This window comes from Antedon bifida, chromosome 7, assembly GCF_963402885.1.
Source record: "Antedon bifida chromosome 7, ecAntBifi1.1, whole genome shotgun sequence".
Lineage (NCBI taxonomy): Eukaryota > Metazoa > Echinodermata > Crinoidea > Comatulida > Antedonidae > Antedon > Antedon bifida.
This window is the reverse complement of record NC_136232.1, coordinates 20,422,942-20,444,153: the sequence shown is the minus strand read 5'-3', so window position 1 is coordinate 20,444,153 and position 21,212 is coordinate 20,422,942. Positions and strand designations below refer to the sequence as shown.

Genomic DNA, 21,212 nt, shown 5'->3' with positions numbered 1-21,212 from the left:
CAATGGCTGATATTTTCAAGATATCAACATCATCTGTCCCGTTGTAAAGCTGTTGAAACAAGGGAATGTTATACTGGGTTCATTGCTCGACATTAATTTCCTCAATGATAGGAAACATACATTCTTCATGCCGTATTCACTTAAGATTGAAATATCAGACTAAGTTAGTTCCATCGTCTGTTGAGAGTGGAAGTGACAGTGGGAATTCTGCTATAAAGTATGCTCTTGTATCAAAATATATCCTTCAAGACTGAAACACTAGGCAACTGGATGTTGCAAAATAGACGGGAGCTGACCTCTTGTTTTAAGTGTAGGCCTACAGCAAATTCTTAATAAGTTTTTCTATTAAAGGCACGGGTTTAAAAGACTAAAACTAAAAGATGTAACAGTTTCCAAGTCTAGTTTTTGTAGAGTATCTATTAGATGTATATTTGTTTGTAGTAAACACATTTCATTATTCATACCATGACTCGTAGGTCACTGAAGGCAATTCGGATGGTGACTGTAAACGTATGTGTCTGAATGTTTCCACTTTCATCAGTAGCTGTGTAAGTCACTTCGGTGACCCCAACAGAAAATACATCTCCTGGGTCGTGAGTGGATTCTAGAAGGGGTAATGCCCCTGAGTTGTCATCCGGGTATGGCGGTGCCCATTCAACCGTTACGTTTGAATAGATTGAATCTATGAACACTTGAATGTCTTCAGTGAAATTCGTGAAGTACGGTACATCTACATCTATTTAAATGAAGAAATTAAATACAACTTGTTTCAAAATAGTTAAAAGGGCGGGGGTTGGTAAATAACAAACACAAAAAGATAAAAACACAACAGGAGTTTATAAGCAATGTATTATTAAACAGAAAATTACCATCATGTACGGTACTGTGAATAAATGGGTTCTTTATACAAACAAATTAGAACGATAAGGGGAAACAAGATGAAAGATGCATTATGTTGTGGAAATTGATAATACAGAGGCTAAAATGGTTGCAGGACTGCTAAATAGCCGTTAATCATACATATGTTGAAATGTATAATAGAAAAACAAGAAATTACCATTAACAGTAATTGTGAATTGACAAAGCTCAACATTCCCAGCTCCATCGACTGCGGTGTATGTTACTAAAGTATCGTATAAAGGGAAAATATCACCAGGATTGGCATCCGACGTCACGTGTGGTGGAACCTCAGAATTATCGTGCCCTGTTGTTACAAACCAAGTTAGATTTGCATAAGCAGTTCCTGGAATATTGTCTACATCAAAGTCTAAGGTGCAGTTTGTAAAATAAGGCTTTTCAACATCTGAATAAAAACGAAATATATGTTATTGTATATTACATTGCCTAGCATAATGACATATGTTCTTAGGTTCTAAAGTGTACACAGCACACATACTCCGTCAGCAAAAGCCTAAGAAGAAATCGGGAGTGTACGCTTGGAAAACCAAGTTTCAAAATATTTGAAAGTTACCTATAACAGTTATATTAAATTGACAATCCTCAAAATTCATCGCTCTATCTGTTGCATTATAAATTACAGTCGTTCCTCCAAGACGAAAGACGTCATTCGGATTGTAGTTCGATACGATTTCATGAACACCAACGTTATCGGTGACATTTGGTAACTGCCACGTCACGTTTACATATGGCGATCTGTACCATGTTGGTATGACTATATCAGTAGGACAGTAAATGAAGACAGGAGATTCTCTATCTGAAATAGAAAAAGTCGAAATACACTGTAAAAACTAAACAGGCAATTTTCAAAAATCTTCTACTTCATTATGCCATAGAATTGATGATGATTATTATTTAAAATAACCTTTAACCTTACCTAAGACAAGTATACTAAAAGTAAACCACTCAATATTTCCTGATTGGTCAATAGCTGTATACGTCACGTCCGTTAATCCTACATAGAATAAATCACCTGGAGAGTAGGTTGATGTGACGTTCAGAGGTTCACCAGAATTATCCCAAACATCGACAACTACCCAATTGACATGCGCAAAGTTCACGCTGACTTCCGTGAAAACGGTAATATTTGCAGTTAAGTTGAAGAAAACTGGAACTTCAGTATCTGATTACAAAAAAAGTAAAATGTAAGGTCTCGTTTACACTAGAAAATCTTTGCAAAACTCCGAGTTTGAAACGGGAGAAGCCTAGTCTACACATGAAAACTACCGTTTGTACATTCTGAGTTTGCTACAATAATTTTTTGAGAAGTTCTTTAAAACTAGTCATGTCACTCTGGAGGTTCACATGACTACAAGTACAAAGACTGATTTGATGGGCTGACTGCCGACAAATAGAAACTAGTTATCTGCAATTTGCCAACTGGTTTACACTAACAAACATTTGCAATGATTTACTGCCAGACTCGGAGGTTGCTGAAATATTGCTGTTTGACAAAGTGTGTCAACAGATCTACACTACCAAAGCCATATGATATCCAGTAAGCAAGGGATGTTTTTAAGAATGTTCACTAGTCCTATTATAAAAAAAAATGTTCACCTAGTACAGTTATATTGAAGGAAAATTGATTGACGTTCTTAAATATATCATACGCCCAATAAGTCACAGTTGTGTCTCCTATCGGAAATGTCGTATTTGGTTGATGAGTTGAATTCACAAACACCTCTTCCATAGAATTATCGAATACAGTCGGAATAATCCATTCCATTAGGGCATGAGGCTGGCGTGAGTCTGTTTCTACTATTGTACTATTAGGTTGACTGGTGAATAAAGGAATTTCTTCATCTGCAAATAGCATTAATTACACATAATTATACTGTATACAGGCCCATTTACACTAGGACGATAACGATCGACGATAAATAGACAAATATGCATTTTTCATACATAAAACAAAAGAAATATAAAAACTTTTTATTCTAGAACAATAGAATAACCATTTATGCTTCCTTTGATGAAAATGATATTTTCACACGTCCAATAAAATAAAGTCTTGATTAGTAGAGCAATAATATCGTGACAATAGAACGATTTTATTGTTTTTATTTATCATGACGTCATTTGATTGGAATTTAAAAAATATTATTTTTTATCAAAGACAGCATAAATGATTATCCTATAGTTAAAAAACGAAAACCTTGCTAATTTTTTTTGTTTTTTGTAATAAAATTGCATGCTTATATATTTATCGTCGATCGTTATCGTCCTAGTGTAAATGGGCCTTAAGCCAATTTATTGCATTAATTAAAGGTAAATTTAGAATTTAATTTATGTATTTGAGTATATTGTGCTTACTAGTACTAATGCACTAATTCATTATTAATACTAACTATTGTCTCATCGTATAGCAATAAAAATAATTCTGTAAAAAAACATTAAAATAATTCCAAATTACCTAAAATTGCAATATAGAACGTATGTATAGCATAATTTCCAGCATCGTCGGTGGCAAGACAGTTAACAGTATAGTTGCCAAACCTGAAGACATGTCCTGGGACGTACGTGCAGTTAATGATAGGGATCTCTTCTGAGTTGTCTCGTGCAATATCTGTTACAGACCACCAGACAGGTGATGTTGGCAAGCCCGGGTTTGTGTTTACCACACGGTTACGAGATCCATTGAAGAAAATTGGATCTTCTGAATCTAAAAAAAACGGAGAATATATATTATTATTCTTTAGAATAAGAGTTGGTTAGGTCAGGTTCATATTCTTGATTCAGGTGAGGTTGTGATTCTTGGTTAGGATCAGGTTCAGATTGCGATGTTGTTCTGCTCATTTTCAGATTCCTAGTTCAGGTCAAGTTGTGATTCCTGATTAGGGTCAGGTTCAGATTGCGATTTATCGTTCTGGTCTGGTTCAGGTTCCATTTCCTGATTCAGGTCAGGTTCTGATTCCTGGTTAGGGTGCGGTTTAGGTTGCGATTTCTGGTTCTGGTCAGGTTCCAGGTTCCAATTTCTGGTTCTGATAAGTTCCAATTTCTGGTTCAGGTCAGATTCTGATTCTTGGTTAGAGTCAGGTTCAAGGTTGCGATTCCTGGTTAGGGTCAGGCTCATGTTACGATTTCTGGTTCTGATCAGGCTCAGGTTAAGGTTAGGATTTCTGGTTCTCCAATTCCAAATCGCCGTAACACAGAACAATCAATGTTAACAATCTGACTAGAGGATAAATAATATAATGTGAAGATACGGTGTCTTATTAGATATATTAAATAAATCAATGTTAACTTTTTGGTTAAACCAGTTGACAAGTACTTACTTGCTACGTTTCAGCTACTTTCAGTAGCCTTGATCACGCAAATGACGTTGACATGATGTTCTGTCATTCGTCATAGTTCGGTGACTTTCGCCATCTTTCGTCTGATGTTCAGCTTTCTGCTGGTGTCCCCCTTTGGATGCTCGGGTGTCCCTTTTTATTAAGTCATCATAGATGTGGCTCAGTTCATGTCCTCCCTGGTCTCTGTTGATGTTCATATTTGTTTTTCTTATCCAAATGGCTTCTTTTATTTTTCTTGATAAGTAGTGTTGTTCTTTGTCTAATATTTTTGTATTTTCAAAATCCGGTATGTGATTTTCTATGGTGGCGTGATCTGTGATAGCTGATTTATGTAGAATTTTAGATTGTGAGTGGCGAGCGCTCCTGGTTCTTGTCCCTACCGTATTTTTTTCCACGTCTGTTTTGTGTTCTATTATTCTTGTTTTTAATGCTCTGCCTGTTTCCCCTATGTATACCTTCTTGCAGTTGTGGCAACCTACTTGGTAGACTATACCACACTGTTGATCTTTGTCAATCTTGTCTTTAGGATGAACGAGACTTTCTCTTAATTTGTTTTTGGGAGTGATATATGTATTTATATTGTGCTGTTTCAATGTTCAAAACAAAGGAACGACATGTAAACAAACTCTCATGGTGGGAAGAAAAGGCGAAGAAACTAAGAAATAACATAAACAAAAAAATAGATTTGAACGGCACGATATTGAAAGAAAAATGGGTAGTAAATTTGTCAGACAGGAATCTATCACCGATCGAGCACGACATACTAGAAAAAGGCCTGAATTTTGCGATTGCCAAAGAAACGCTACCCATCCAGGATGTGATCGTAGCCACTGAAGTAGCCTGTGAACAAATAACTGAAGCGGAAAGAGATATTGTACGAGGTAAGGTTACTAGCATTTTAAAAACCACCAAACCACCACAAACAAATATCACAAAAGAGCAACATGCAGCCATACATAGCCTTAAAAAAGACAAAAACATCATGATCTTACCGGCAGATAAAGGCAGAGCTACGGTGATCATGAACACCCCTGATTACAAACGTAAGGTAAACACCATGATGAAAGATGGGGATGTGTACGAAAAACTTAAAAAGGACCCTACAAAGAAATACAAGAGAAACCTTGTGGAAATCCTAAACAGATTACTAGAAGAAAAGAAAATAACATATCAATGGAAAACCAAACTCTTCCCCACTGCAGAAATCATCCCACGACTATACTGCACACCTAAAATCCACAAACAGAACAATCCATTACGCCCAATCGTAGACAATATCAACACAATATACTACGAAGTCTCCAAATTGCTCTCAAAATTATTATCACCGTTGGTTGGAAACACAGAATTCCATGTGGAAAACTCAAAACAATTAGCAGTCGACATAAAAGCACTGAACAACATAGACATAGAAAAACACACACTTGTATCCTTTGATGTTATATCTCTATTCACAAAGACACCTATAAAACCAACAATCAATATAACACACAACACTTTACTGAAAGAAACTAAGATCCTGGAACAAGTCCAAAGAAAATTAAACACCAATTTGAAAACGGAGGACATCATGGAGCTGTTAAGCCTAGTTCTTAACACGACATATTTCACATTTAATGGTGATATTTACAGACAAAAAGAGGGAATGGCAATGGGCAGTCCTGTCAGCCCCATAATGGCAAATATATTCATGGAAGACTTGGAACAACGTGCCACAGAAACAGCACCATCACATATCAAACCGATTTTCTGGCGCAGATATGTAGACGATGTCTTGGCAATTGTACCAATTGGATTTGAAGAAGAACTCCTCCAACATCTAAACACCATTGACCAGACAGGCCAAATAAAATTCACTATGGAGAACATGAAAAACAACACCATCCCTTTTCTCGATACTCTAATCACTATTCAAGACAATGGTAACATAAAAACATCAGTGTACAGAAAATCGACACACACAGACCAATACCTACACTTTCAATCAAATCATCCACTCGAACACAAACTTAGCGTAGTCAACACCCTAGTGGACAGATGTGAATCCATCGTATCAACAGAAGAAGGACAAAAACAAGAAATGAGCCATATAAAAGCAGCTTTATCAACATGCGGATATCCAGACTGGAGTTTTAAAAGAGTTAAAGACAAAAGGGAACATAGAAAAGCAAACAAAGACAAAGAAATAACAACAGATAAAGAAAAATCCAGAGTCAACATTGGTTTACCGTATGTCGAAGGGATGACTCAAAGGCTAAGAAGAACATTGAAACAGCACAATATAAATACATATATCACTCCCAAAAACAAATTAAGAGAAAGTCTCGTTCATCCTAAAGACAAGATTGACAAAGATCAACAGTGTGGTATAGTCTACCAAGTAGGTTGCCACAACTGCAAGAAGGTATACATAGGGGAAACAGGCAGAGCATTAAAAACAAGAATAATAGAACACAAAACAGACGTGGAAAAAAATACGGTAGGGACAAGAACCAGGAGCGCTCGCCACTCACAATCTAAAATTCTACATAAATCAGCTATCACAGATCACGCCACCATAGAAAATCACATACCGGATTTTGAAAATACAAAAATATTAGACAAAGAACAACACTACTTATCAAGAAAAATAAAAGAAGCCATTTGGATAAGAAAAACAAATATGAACATCAACAGAGACCAGGGAGGACATGAACTGAGCCACATCTATGATGACTTAATAAAAAGGGACACCCGAGCATCCAAAGGGGGACACCAGCAGAAAGCTGAACATCAGACGAAAGATGGCGAAAGTCACCGAACTATGACGAATGACAGAACATCATGTCAACGTCATTTGCGTGATCAAGGCTACTGAAAGTAGCTGAAACGTAGCAAGTAAGTACTTGTCAACTGGTTTAACCAAAAAGTTAACATTGATTTATTTAATATATATTTGAAACCAGATGAAAAAAAATTTTTTGAGAATTATTAGATATAATTTTCAAAATCTTACCAAAAATTGTTATTGAAAAATTACATTGTGCCTCGTTGCCACTTAAATCAGTGGCATTGTAAGTCACTTCATGAATTCCAAGTCGAAAGACGTCGTTTGAATAAAAACTTTGGCTTACTAATGGACTCGCACCGGAGTTGTCTGATGCTATAGGGTCGCTCCAGACAACGTTAGTTGTAGGTAGAAAAGCGTCTGTCGGCAAGGAAATATCGTCAGGACAGCCAGAAAACACTGGAGATTCAGTATCTTTGATATTAAAAATTTTAAAAAGAATTAAATATGGCCTTACAATATTATATTTTTATAATGCATGATAATATTGGGATTTAATCAATTGATCGGAAAATAAACTGTTACTGTATACAATAATAATTAGCTTTTTAAAAAGTGTTCTAAAATCAAGTTATGTACTATGTTTCGATAAATCTGACCTATGACTGTCACGGTAAATCCACATGTTGCAGTGTTTCCAGCATGGTGATATGTTCCCAAGTTACATGCCGTGCTGGAAATCACTGCACTGCAAAAGATGCGGAATAAGCCTATGATATGGGACAAATATTTTCAAATGTGGAAATACAGCACTGCACAAAGGATGATGAAAAATCACCAATATCTCAAGCGAAGGAAAAATACATTTGATATTTCACTTCATTTTATTCCAAATCATATTTTTTTCACTTCAAATTTTTTTTTAAATGCTAATAATACGGAAAGGAATTGGGCAACCATGAACAAGCAAAGCTTTACAACTGTGGTACCCTTTAAAAATCTAAAACAAATTATTTTAATAGAATGCATGGAAAGAATAGAAATTTAGTAAAACCAATTTATGTTTAAAGTATTAGTTTTATTGAATAATGGAAAAGATGGATGTAGGTAGTGGACTTTACATTTCGCTCTTTGTCAAGTGTAAAAGTTACCAACTTGCTTGCCAACGTGACGTCGTTCGAACGTACATACGTCATAATGTTTGAGACGTGAACACAAGTGATTTGACTAATCGCCAAGGATTATTCCTGTCGCTTTTCATTGGTCCACTCGCTTGCCTTGCGACTACTGTAAGGTATTTTTCATTATTGATTGAAGAAAATGTTGGTGTATTTTCCTTTAAACATACCTTCTACATATACTGTGAATTTGCAATAGCCAGTAGCTCCGCTATGCGTTGCTGAGATCTCTACTAGTGTTGTTCCAAGAATGAATTGGTCTCCGGGTTGGTGTGAACTGGTAATCGGTACGTTTTGGCCATCAATAGTTACGACTGGAGGGGTCCATGTTGCAGTGGCGTAGTCAACACCACTTTCGGTTTCCATAACTATGTTGCTGGGACAAGATTGTTCCAATGCGGCAACAAAATCAGGTGAAGGCCCACTACTGACAACTTTAAAAACATTTAAACAACAGATATTTTAGGATCAACCGGTTCCTATTTGGAGAATAATAATTACTGACACAATAAATATTGATTATATTATAAACGATATTACATGGCATACATTGTTACATTGTGGTACAAAATAATTTTACTTTAATTTTCAACAATTGAGATATTGGCCCTTTTATCGGGGGATTGAAGCGTAATAAAAGTATATTATTTACACAAATATTTAGTTACCATGTTTGCATATACCGCAATATCCAGCATTACACGAAACTTCTTCCCAGTGATAGCTTCTGCTTCTGTCAAACGCGTGACAATATTCCCACGACCGTGAATCTAAATCAGGTGCATCAACATCAATAAAGTCAACAGGAGTACCATCATTCCAATCTAGCTGTTCGTCAGTAAGTGTACCACTTGTAGATCCGACTGCTTCCAGGCCCATATAAACATTGTTGCGTCCAGAGTCTATACACATTTGCTTCAAAAATTCGTTCTCAGCATTTGAATGAATTGATACAGGTTCAGCATTCATAGACTGACATTTTCTAACGTAATTGTTGTAGTTACTGGTGCTGCATTCCATTTTATAGCAGTTGTCTTCAAAAGTTGATCCGGTACATTCAGGTGATTCTATAATCAAATACAAAATAATTACCTTACCTTACCAGAGGTTATGTTGTCAATGTATGTTTGTTTCGTTCTCTCTATATTAAGTCAGTTACCAGGATTACTCAAAAAGTTGAGTATTCATCTACTTGATACATGTTATTAATCATTAAGTTTACATTTGAATAAACCTTTTAAATATTATTATCGTAGACCTACAGTATAATTATGCCAAAATGTATTTGTAAAATTTGTAAAATAGGTTAACAATAACACTGACTAACACTAATACTTAACTCGAATGATTAATTATTGGTAAAAGTCAGTCTGACCATTCTTATTTTGGAACACTTTACTAATTAACTAAACTAAACCAATGAGGGGGTTTTCCTAAACCAAGGGGGGAAACAATTATTGTGCCATGTTTTCCCGGTCACTTCACACGTTCTATTATTCATTATAAAGTATCACAAGAACAATGACCTCCAAATCCCAAATTAAAAATAAAAAGATATACGAACGTAAAATCACTGAAAACTCGCAGACCGCTCTGTTGCACGAGAAATCGGTATAAATGTGAGAAACCCGGGTGACGCCAGCAAAGAATTCATCAGATTCGTACAAAACTACTTTAACGGGAGTGTCGTCAATATAATCGATGACTGTTGAATCTGGAATTGATAGTGATGATTTACTCGTTTCGACGTAGCCTAAGGTTATATAAACGTCATCGGGACAAAATGTGATATTCGGTATCTCTTCGTCTGTGGAGAATGAAATATCAAAATGTAAAATTGATTTATTATCACAAAATATTACATAGTATAGGCCTACGGTACATAATTGTATTATTGTAATTCAATTCAATTCAATTCAAAGTAACATTTATTTTCTTCAAAATAAAACAGTCTACAAAATGGTGTAAAGAAAGGTAATATGATTGAAGAAGGCATGTTCAAAAAAGCAAAAAGCTTGTGACAGACATGCCTAAACAAAGATTAGATTTAAACAACACGGAAAAAGAAATGGCACTAGTTACACACTGTTATGCGTAATTAAGTAATAGAATGAAAAGTGTTTCTCAACTGATTTGTGTCTCATGGTTCACTGCGAGTACAGTACGGAGTACAGTACGGAGTACAGTACGGAGTACAGTACGGAGTACAGTACGGAGTACAGTACGGAGTACAGTACGGAGTACAGTACGGAGTACAGTACGGAGTACAGTACGGAGTACAGTACGGAGTACAGTACGGAGTACAGTACGGAGTACAGTACGGAGTACAGTACGGAGTACAGTACGGAGTACAGTACGGAGTACAGTACGGAGTACAGTACGGAGTACAGTACGGAGTACAGTACGGAGTACAGTACGGAGTACAGTACGGAGTACAGTACGGAGTACAGTACGGAGTACAGTACGGAGTACAGTACGGAGTACAGTACGGAGTACAGTACGGAGTACAGTACGGAGTACAGTACGGAGTACAGTACGGAGTACGGTGTAACAAGCCTGATATGTTGTAAATAAAGTACGAATGAATTAAGCTAATTGTTGTTGTTTTGTACATTAGTATTGATCGACATCACACAGTATAAGTTTGAGAAATACTTTGATATGGCCATTAATTACAATGAGAAATGAATCGAATGTAAATGATTGCCTTTTTAATTAACACAAACTGTAAATATACCAAATAAAAATTCACGGTGTACAGACATTTTAAGGCGGAGGAATGAAGGTACTGTAATAATAAGAGTATAGTAATTGTAATTATCTGTAATTTTTACACCAAAGTCACAGTATGCTTGACGGAACCAATGTGACAATTAATTACAATGACAAATGGATCGAACGTAGTGATTGCCTTTTTAATTAACAAACTGTAAATATAACAAATATTCACTAGGTTCAGACATTTTACGGCGGAAGAATGATGGTAACAATAAGCGTATAGTAATTGTAATCACCTGTAATTGTTACACCGAAGTTACAGTGTGCTTGATGGTTCCCGTCATGGCTCTTTGCCACAATCCGTACAGTATGTTCGCCAAATTCAAAATACTGGCCACTTTGATGCGTAGACGAGTGCACATACCCATCGGACACGGCTACTTCTCCGTCCCAATAAATACGTTTCCGATTTGTTCCAAAATCAGCTGCTTGGGTTTTTTTTCCTGGACAATTAGTAAAGTGGACGGCCATACCTTTCAATGAATAAATAATAATTATTATTATTAAATGCTACTATTAAATTTAAATCTATAAAACATCAACTCTTTGAAGTTTTGCAAACGCGACTCTGCAGCTCACTAGGTCGGCTGGTCGGTCGGTCAGTCAGTCTGTAAACACTAACTTAAATTTGAGCACGCGACTATATAAATTATGAGAACTTAATCCTTTTGCCACAATGTTTAATAAATAAAACAGATTTAAATTTGTATCCGTTTTTGTCGACAGGACCACAATGCAAAACAAGTTTATTTCTACTTGATTGTGTATTATCCTGTATAAATATGTTGTTAAATAAAAATAAATAAGTAAAAAAATTTTAAAAAAAACATGAAATAATAGTGGCTAGAAGGATTTTAAATTTCTTGGAACATCAACGCTACAAGTTTAATAATTTGTTACTAAACTGTCAGCTATTGTTATAACATGATATATAGTTAACATTTAGAGATAATGACATTTTAGGTGTTCATTCGTTCATTTCTTTCCACAAAAACAACCTACAATATCCTAAAAAAACAATTTGCACCAACGCCGATACGGTACGGTACGGTAATTATGGTTTGAATCAGACTATTGCAACTGTCATGAATTCTGTTCTTAAAACTAAGTATGAATGTTATTGTGCATTATTTTGTTACCACAATCTAAGCTTAGATATTAAAATCGTTGTAAAACAGAAAACCGTGTAATTTTGTTTTATTATGAGGTTATCGATCAGAATGTAAAGATATGTTTACATTGGGCCCAGATTCCGGATTTAAATCGTAAATAAATAGGTGTAGGCATGTAAAAAAAATTCCAAAATTTATATTCATACTAGCCAAACTTACCAAACCATGTTTCAGTTTAATTTTCAGCTATTTTACTGATGTTGTACGTTGACTCAACATACTGTATGTGATGTATTGTGATGGCGCTAGTTACACTCCGATATGCGTGATTACTTAATAGAATGACGTAATGCATAAACCGCATTATTACGGAGCAAGATTACTACCGTACTACTCTACTCTTGGTCTATTGCGGGTACGGGAAACCAGTGCACGTTATGTTATTGTAACAACAGTGTAAAAATACAAATAAATTTAGCTTATTGTCGTGGTTTTGTACTTGTCGCCAGAAGAATATTGACCGAATCCATGGTGGAGAACATGTAGTTCGGCTGTATCAATGTAAACCACATACTTAAGCCATCGGTTTATCCATGGTTTGAGCAAGTATAATTTTGCGCACATTATTTCCAGTTTACTGCATTCTATTTGAAATAGGTTAGAATTATTTTGTCCTATAAAGCTTTAAATACCAATGTCCTTATACCTAATAAAACGCACTTTACTATATTTGGTTATTTTGGTTAATGTAACGGGTTAAGTGTTACAGCTTCAAACGTTATCAAGTTGGTTCTAGTTTACGACAATTCACCAGCAAAATAATTACTACAGTATTAATCATACACTGTAAAAATAGTGTTTAGATCTTAAACATGTGGAGCAATGTAAAGACACGTTTAGGTTTTAACCGTGTTTAATTTGCAGTGTGTGGAGCTCATGTGTGGAGCTCTTTTCCGCCACAATAAAATCATATGCACGCAACGCTAAACACGTACCTAAACATGTTTCCTGAACATAATAGTGACATGTTGACTGCTAAACGAGTGGAGGAAACAACCTGTAGCTATAAACACGTTTAGGTTTTAAACACGCTAAACATGTATCTACGTGTTTAAAATCTAAATGTGTGGAAAAAAGTGGCTTTGAATAAACGCCCGAACCCCTCTCCCAGCCCCTAGAACATCATTTGGAAAAAGCACCCCCTCGAATAAACGCTTCGGGGCGTGTATTTATTTCGTTGAATAAACGTCCCGCCACATACATATACACAATATTACAACACATTTATATTTTTAGTCGAATTCATGATCTATAATTTAAAGCATTTTGATACAAGTTTTAATGTATGTTATCACTTCTTAATTGTTTTTTTTTTCTACATTGCATTGTTGTTAAATTTTTTGGCAAATCCGGTTATCTATATATTGGCTAAGGCTGTCGGAATTTCAGAATTGTTGGAGCGTGGCACGAATGAAAAATCTTTTTCAGTGTTCAGGGTACTGAAAAGCGCTCTATCACCAATACGCCCATGGAACAGTAAAATTATGTAACTTTAATCTTTTCCGAGACGACTTACAAATTCTATAAATACATGATAAAACATACGATAGAAACTGTTAATATAATTATTGCAATTATCGTTTTTATAAAATAAATTATACAATGTTCATATCTACTAAATCTCTGTCTACACTATCAAACTTTATGTGAAAATGTGATGTGCCTATATATAGACATGATGATGTCCTATTTGGGCATATCACACTTTTGTTGTCAAACTAGTTTGACAGTAATAGTAAAACAAAGTGTATCTATATATAAATTATGGTTAATTCTGACATAGGCGATCACAATGCAAAAACTTCGGTACAAATCTCCGCCTTGGATACCTACCTTATCTATCTCAGATGTACCGCGAAACGTAGATTTAGACTTGATAACATTAATGTGCAGTTCGACGCTATTTTTCCATATTTCTATCTTAGCAAGATATTATAAAGAGTTTTTTAACAACATTTATGATTTCAACAGTAGATTTTCTACTCAATTTCAATTCTTGGCGGTCAAGTTATTTCCAGGTTTATGATAAGTTCACCTTGCAGCAACTTGGTTTCAACTATTTTCTCTCTTTTATACACAAGGGAGCAGTTAAAATAATAGATTTGACCCTAAAGGTGACTGGAAACAGGCACTTTCCATCAATCAATACAGTGTCCCTTTCGAAGACGGAAGAAAAAAACAGATACTATAGTAGGACTGGAGCTTAAGTTGGCCATTAGTCATAGCCATTTTAGTTTTTTGTTTATTTTAGGAACGGACCGCGCGTGTGAAAGGTACAGTAGTTAAAAAATAAAAATTATACTGCAAATTAATAAAGATCAAATTAAATATACGCCATAAAGAATCGGAATATATTGTGGGGAATAGTATTATAAAATTACATAGGGAGATTTGATGATAAGACATTAATCGAGTGAAATCCCGATAGCTGAGTTTTATTAAGTAAGCTGGCAGGAATAACTGTAGGCTATCTGTGTCCTGTTAGGACCGAGATGTCTGCCCATGTTGCAAGCCGTAATGTCTTCTTTCTTGGGCCGACTGTCACGGCAGTTAGTTTCAAAAGATGTTTAAATTAAATAATGTATTAATACTTATTAGGATGATATTTATTTGAATAAACGCCTCTCCAATAAAACATCACTTTGAAGCGAGCTCACCCTCTAGTACGTATAAATTATAACTAGAGTCGGCGTTAATGATAAAGTTGAGGTAAGTAAGTAAAGTAATAGAGAGTTTGGGCAAACCCACCTATCCGCATCCGGAGGTTTCCCGAACTGTTAGACCTATATTATTTTCGATGTTTTTACATCGAGCACGAATCGGTTATTCGATGTCAAGCAAGGTCATAACCATAAATATAATTAAATACTTACTACAAAACATAGATAAACTCACATTATTTTCACCCGTTGAGTAAATGTATATTTTTTCTTTACAACAAACAAATTTGACGGGTTGTTTGTTGGTATATATTTACTCTATTGTGTTGGTTCGGAGGAGGTAAACCCCATAACTAAAATTACTTTCTACTTGCTGGCCTACTAGGTCTATTAAAGTAGGCCTACTATTTAGCCAAAAAAAATACATATTTCTTATTACCGATTTTAGTCTAAGGCCAAATAAATTACATTTGTAGGGACGTGCAGACCTTTCTCTATAAGTTTTCTATAAGTGCATTATTCCGTTTAATGAAACATAATTCTGTTTACTAATAACTCCGTCTAGAACCAATAGTATTTTGGTCCATAATCGTAGGGTCGTTTTCGCAACTGAACATTCACCATTTCCCTCCACAATTGGTGTTTATACAGTAATTTAGTGATGCGTGTGCGGTTTTATTTTTTTTTTTTTGTATCTTTCACTTATACATTATTAGTCGCGTGCTAACGCGAATCTACAGCTCACTATGTCGGTTGGTCGGTCGGTAAACACTAACTCAAATTTTAGCACGCGACTGCAGCCATGTATATGTATGTATATATAATCAGAATTAAAACAAAATTGTAGATTGTTTCAAGCATCAAAATAACAATTTATCAATAAATATATTTATAAAGTAATACGATTTAGTATCTCAATAATTAAAATATAATAACCACTTACATAGTTGGTATCCTTTACAAATCAACAGTATCTATAAAAACAAAGATATTCAAAAAATCAACAACAAACGTATCGTACGACGTTTTCAACAACAAAATCGTACGACGTTTTCAACAACAAACGTATCGTACGACGTTTTCAACAACAAACGTATCGTACGACGTTTTCAACAACAAACGTATCGTACGACGTTTTCAACAACAAACGTTCGTACGACGTTTTCAATAACAGTCTCTGTGGCCAGACTGAAAGACGGCTAGAACTGTAAAAATAGGTTATTAATTTTCACTGAAACAATATATTAAAAGATAACAATGGATTTGGACTTATATTCAAGATATGAATTTGCCACAATTATGGAATTTGATATTATAAAGTTTTTACGTATAAGCGTGCGTACCTTACAGAACAAATTCATGTTGTATCATCTGCGTTCAATTTTCTTTCTTCGTATTTCTTGTTGAATGTTCTTCAAATAAGGAAATAAAAGACTGCTTACCATTATATACTTGTTTTCTAATGCATCGATCAATTTGGGTCAATTCAATTTGTCCTTTTGGCAATTCAATACAAGGTCAAAGTCATTATTTTATAAGGTACATTTACGATTGATAATTGTTTTGTTAATGATGCAAATGTAACATGTTTACCATTATTCCAATTAGGCCTAAAGGAAATCAATAACGTAATCAAACGAAAGACAATTATCAAATGTGGTATAACCTTTTCAATAATACGATACAAAATTGAACATATAAATATATAAATCCAAAGGCAAATTACTGAAAAAATGACAATGCTGTGGGTATCAGTGGCTGGATCTCAATAGAGACACAAAAAAAAGCGAAAAGCTAAATAAAAACGAAAAGCTTTCGGGCAACACTAGCCCTTCATCAGTGCAAGTAAAGGAATTTGGATAACGTCATAGAATAAGAGCTGGCAAGTGCTGCCTGAGTCAACAGGAATAAAAGAAATACAACAAAAGGAGTCAGGGTGGAGTCTGAATAAGAGTAGAAAACAAAGAAGGTAGCTTGGTAGAGATAGAAACAATTTTGGAATGGAACTAAAAAACAGCTTAAATGGTGGTTAATATTTAAACTAAAATTTTGGTAGTCAATGGAATAAATTTTACCGATCTGGGAGTATGTACCTAATGTTAAGTCCAACAGGTTTTGTGGTTTTAAGTTGTAATTCCCAGTGGTTTTCTTTGTCTTTATGAGTTTTGTCGCTCCATTTTGACATCGTGGTTTGGTTATTGCAATAACTCTGAAATTTGCAATCGAGTGACCAGCTGAATAAAAATGTTCGGCTACAGGTTGATCAAGCTTTAATGTTTTGATAGCTGATCTGTGTTGTGTCATTCTCATACAGAGAGTGTTTTTTTGTTTCACCGGCGTACTGTTTGCCACAAATATTACAGTATATGAGATTACGTTTTTGTTAGACAATTAATTGTCAGTTTTATTACTCTTAAATTTTTCAGTAGAATCAACCAATGAACAAGTTTTGCAAGATTTGCCGCAAAGGCGACTGCCCAGATTTTGGCTGTCATGAGAGTTAATTTCACTCTTAAATTTAGATCTTACTAATATATCACGAAGGTTGAGAGGTCTACAAAATGCAATAATGGGTGGTTCCGGAAAAACAGTCTTGAGACGTTCTGTGGACTGTATAATGGGCTTATTTTTCTCAATAATAGCCCGTAATGGAGGCAACCTAGGGCGATAGGTCGAATAGGCTGACGTGGTTTGTACGTCAGTGTTAATAAACCTAGAATTAATGATAGGATGTCTTTATGTAAATTGTGCATTGACAATAATTAATAATAATATCCATGTCGCCAACTGCATCAAGAATTGACTAACTTGACAACATAAACAAAAATCAACGTATATGCGAAGAGAACCCCCATGACGTCATAGGTTACAATAATTCATTTAAATACACTGTTCTTAGTACTATTCGGATATTTTTTTGTTTTGATTGTCGTCGTTAGCAACTATAGCCCTATATCTTTGTCGTTGAAATTGACACACATCATTACGCAATCAATTGTTTACCATGTGTAAATAAGTAGCATGGTACATTTTGAATCTTGCATCGATTTTAATTGTTCAATGTAAGGTAAATTTAATTCAAGGGTTTGGTTATGCATTTGAAATGCGATGTTGATGGATATGCTACAATGAAACGTTTATAATCGATTTACGGTTGATAGAATTAAATAACGACAAGATGTTTAAATGAATAGTGCAATACTTGTAAAAATGTGCATGCCTTTACAAAATAAATTCATCTTGCATATTTATCTTTAAATAATGAATTTTAAAAAACAAACGATTCATTGCGGGCTCCACTCTACTTGGGAAGACTTTGATAATGGGTCCATTGTATATAAACACCACTTTTTCCTTGACGATTTTTGACCATCATTGTAAACAATATCCGACTACTTCTTGGGTCTCACGAACAGGTTTTACAAAATAGTGTGACCAAATTATCTGACACCTAGTTTTGTTTTATTTGTATTTTTACTAATTTTTTCTTGTGCATAATAATTTTATCATTTGTACCCTTTATTCCGTTTACTAGATGTGCACATACTGTCTTGCTTAGTTTATTATGTACATGGAGCTACCCTCCATGGTTTATAAAAAAAAATGAAAAATGAGTAAAAAATTTTACAAAAACGTGTTGTTCGATTATTAAACTTTGAACCATCTACATCTGCATCAGAACCTTTGTTTAAACAAGGCCAACAGCCATAAGTCGCGTGCTAAAACGCATAGTGATACCAGACTGACCGACCGACCGACATAGTGAACTATAGAGTCGCTTCCACGCGACTAAAAACTTAAAATTTTAAAAAATATATGACCTTCATAAACTTCAAGTTACTTCTTTTATGTTTGAATATGTTACTGGTTTACTACCAAAGTCTGTTTCAATGTTATTTTCAAATCGTTTATTAGATCATACCTATAACATAAGAAATCCGCATAAATTGTATGTTCCATTTGTTAAACTTAAAAAGCCAGTTTTTTATTACTTATTTAGGACCAACGTATTGGAATAATCTAGATTCAACTACCATAAATCATTTATATACTGTAAATTCATTTAGAAAGCATTATAAAAACCCTTTATTTATCTTGTAAAACCTACTAAATATGTTGCGCACTGTATAATTTATTTAATTGTATGCGTTGTATTTGTATATTTATACGGTACCGTTCTTATTTTGTTTGAATTAATATTATTATTTTAGGGGTCATTGTGAGACAAGTTTTACTTCTAATTTTGATCCCTAAGATGGTCTTATATAAATTGTTGATTATTGTTTATTGTAATATTGTTTGTTATTTATTGTGACCATCTTAAATAAATGTTATTGAAACTGAAAACTGAAAACTGAAAAAAAACTAGTAGTACTGTATAGCTTTATATATTTTTTGGTTTTTTTTTTCGTTGCTTTTGTTTTGTTTACTTTCATTACTTTGCTCATTTTTTTTATTTTGGTTGTACCACTAACGACAGTGTGTGCCACTGAAAAAAAGTGATTACCAATAAATAAATAAATCAAAATCAACATTTATTTGCAAAATGGTGGCGTCACCAAAAAAGCAAAAGCTTGTGACAGGGACGCCAAAACAAAACATCTGTGATGCCACCAAATCTAAGGTTAAACCCACGAAAATGACGTTCAAGACTTACGATTTGTGTCTCCAGACGTTTTAATGACGGTAGAGTATTATCCATTGCCGTTGAAATATTTGCTATTTTATATGTCAGATCAACATTTTTCTTTTCGAGATCACTTACTGATTCTACAGTATAAGCTACATATTTCTCCATATCTTTTTGAATAGATTCCATCTTATATGATAATTATATAATAATGTATCTTGATTTTTAAGTAGTACGTCAAGCCTACCTCGCATTTCTCCTGCGAGCTTTTGAATTTCCCGCCGAAGGTCAGTTAAGCCCTCACCTGACTCGATAGTGGATGCAGTAGGAGGGCTTTCAGAAACGGCTTGGTCAGATGTTAAACGTAAGTTAGATTTACGAGTTGATCGGGCTGCCATTTCCTATAGGCCTACTTTTGTAATATGTTGAATCTTAAGTCGATGTTTATTATAGTATATCACGGAGATCGGATGACGATGGTTCAGGAATAGTGATTTTGAGTCAGTTTTGGCGGAGCTAACTTACGGACGTTCTACATGACCTACATGACCTTTTCGACCTACATGACCTTTTCCTATACAAATAGTATATTTATAACTAATCTAACTCGTGTACATTGGTTTTTTTTTGCTTTTTAAATATTAAAGATGTATTGTCCCTTGAAACACAAAAAATGAAAAAAAAAATATTCTAAATATAAATTGGCCATATCAAAGTAATATTAAAGTTATCCACTTTAAGTTGAAAATTCGAGCCAAAAACAAGTTTACGTAATTAACAGGTAAATTAATTTGATTACATTTCGTTGGGAAAATCGTCACGAGCAAAAGTAAACAAAGATTTCAAACCACGAGTATGCATTATGCCTGATGCTAATTAGGATTGTTTACAACTCGTCGCGGTTGAGAAGGTGTTTTAACACAGATCGCGAGGAAGTTTTATGATTATGCATACAGAGTACCCAAACAAGCGCGTTGCATTGAGATATGTTTTGATCGAAAACTTTGACTGGAAGTCAAAGTTATTTTTTGAACAAAAAAACGTCTGTATTTTGGTTAATTTTTTTTTTTTCGACTAATTTTTGGTGAAAGTTAATAACTATTATGATACTTCAAAATGACCCACTTTTTTTCGAAATATAAAAAAAAATTTTTTTTTAATTAGTCAAAGGGACAATACATCTTTAAATATAATAATACTTGTATTTTTATACTTGTACTATGTTAATCATCCATTTTATTAAATATATAAATTATACAAATACCATATTGCAATATTTTTTTCAGATAAACAGATGTGCTTGGTTACATTTATAATATAGTCTGGGTTCCAGACGGTGTTTTGACTTAATACTACAAAAATTCTTGGTGCATACGATTATCCGGTTGACTAGTTGTAGCCACATGCGATTGGCTACTCACTCGTACACAGTTTTAATATTCATATGTCCGAATTTTGACAAATCTGGGAATATAAGTTGCGCTCTGTTACGTTGAACACGACGGTGTGGTGTGTTTTGTGTGCAACTACTGGGCCTACCGTGTGTTTGTGGTGGGGGAACGATGACAACTTTTGCCTCTTGTTGTTATTTTATAGTTTTACAAACAATTACAATTCTCTGTTCTCCGTGTCGATGTCGTCGGAGGAGATGCTACAGTGCGGCCTACTAGACACCCTAAACTTAGCTCTGTTTCTAGGCTTCTTTTTGTATTTGAATAAGACACAGGGGCTGTTCTTTTTTAAACGGTTACCTGCTTTACAAAGCGAGCAAAGGTAT

General features: G+C 34.5%; 2 protein-coding genes and 1 long non-coding RNA gene across 3 annotated transcripts in view; 1 reads left to right on the top strand and 2 right to left on the bottom strand.

Moving 5' to 3' along the window:
* LOC144848551 (protein FAM162B-like) overlaps positions 1-21,212 on the top strand; it is a 153,716-nt gene that overhangs the window by 70,123 nt on the left and 62,381 nt on the right. The gene's annotated exons all lie outside the window — the stretch shown is intronic.
* LOC144848987 (hyalin-like) lies at positions 1,452-19,885 on the bottom strand. The gene is made up of 13 exons (XM_078705939.1): positions 19,463-19,885; positions 16,149-16,217; positions 15,749-15,779; positions 11,210-11,446; positions 9,760-10,002; positions 8,864-9,262; positions 8,366-8,629; positions 7,677-7,787; positions 7,246-7,491; positions 3,371-3,619; positions 2,515-2,760; positions 1,835-2,080; positions 1,452-1,714 (listed from the first exon to the last, which is right to left on the bottom strand). The coding sequence occupies exons 2-13, from the start codon at positions 16,164-16,166 to the stop codon at positions 1,452-1,454; spliced, it is 2,553 nt and encodes an 850-aa protein (XP_078562065.1). The 5' UTR covers positions 16,167-16,217; positions 19,463-19,885.
* Positions 3,644-4,175, bottom strand: LOC144848563 (uncharacterized). The gene is made up of 2 exons (XR_013613867.1): positions 4,061-4,175; positions 3,644-4,030 (listed from the first exon to the last, which is right to left on the bottom strand). It is a non-coding gene; the product is annotated as an uncharacterized LOC144848563 (long non-coding RNA).

Coding starts and splice junctions, on each gene's coding strand:
- LOC144848987 (XM_078705939.1), bottom strand. Junction 11,447..15,748: donor TTGTAAAGGATACCAACTAT/GTAAGTGGTTAT, acceptor ATTCATTGAAAG/GTATGGCCGTCCACTTTACT. Junction 7,492..7,676: donor ATTTACCGTGACAGTCATAG/GTCAGATTTATC, acceptor TTAATATCAAAG/ATACTGAATCTCCAGTGTTT.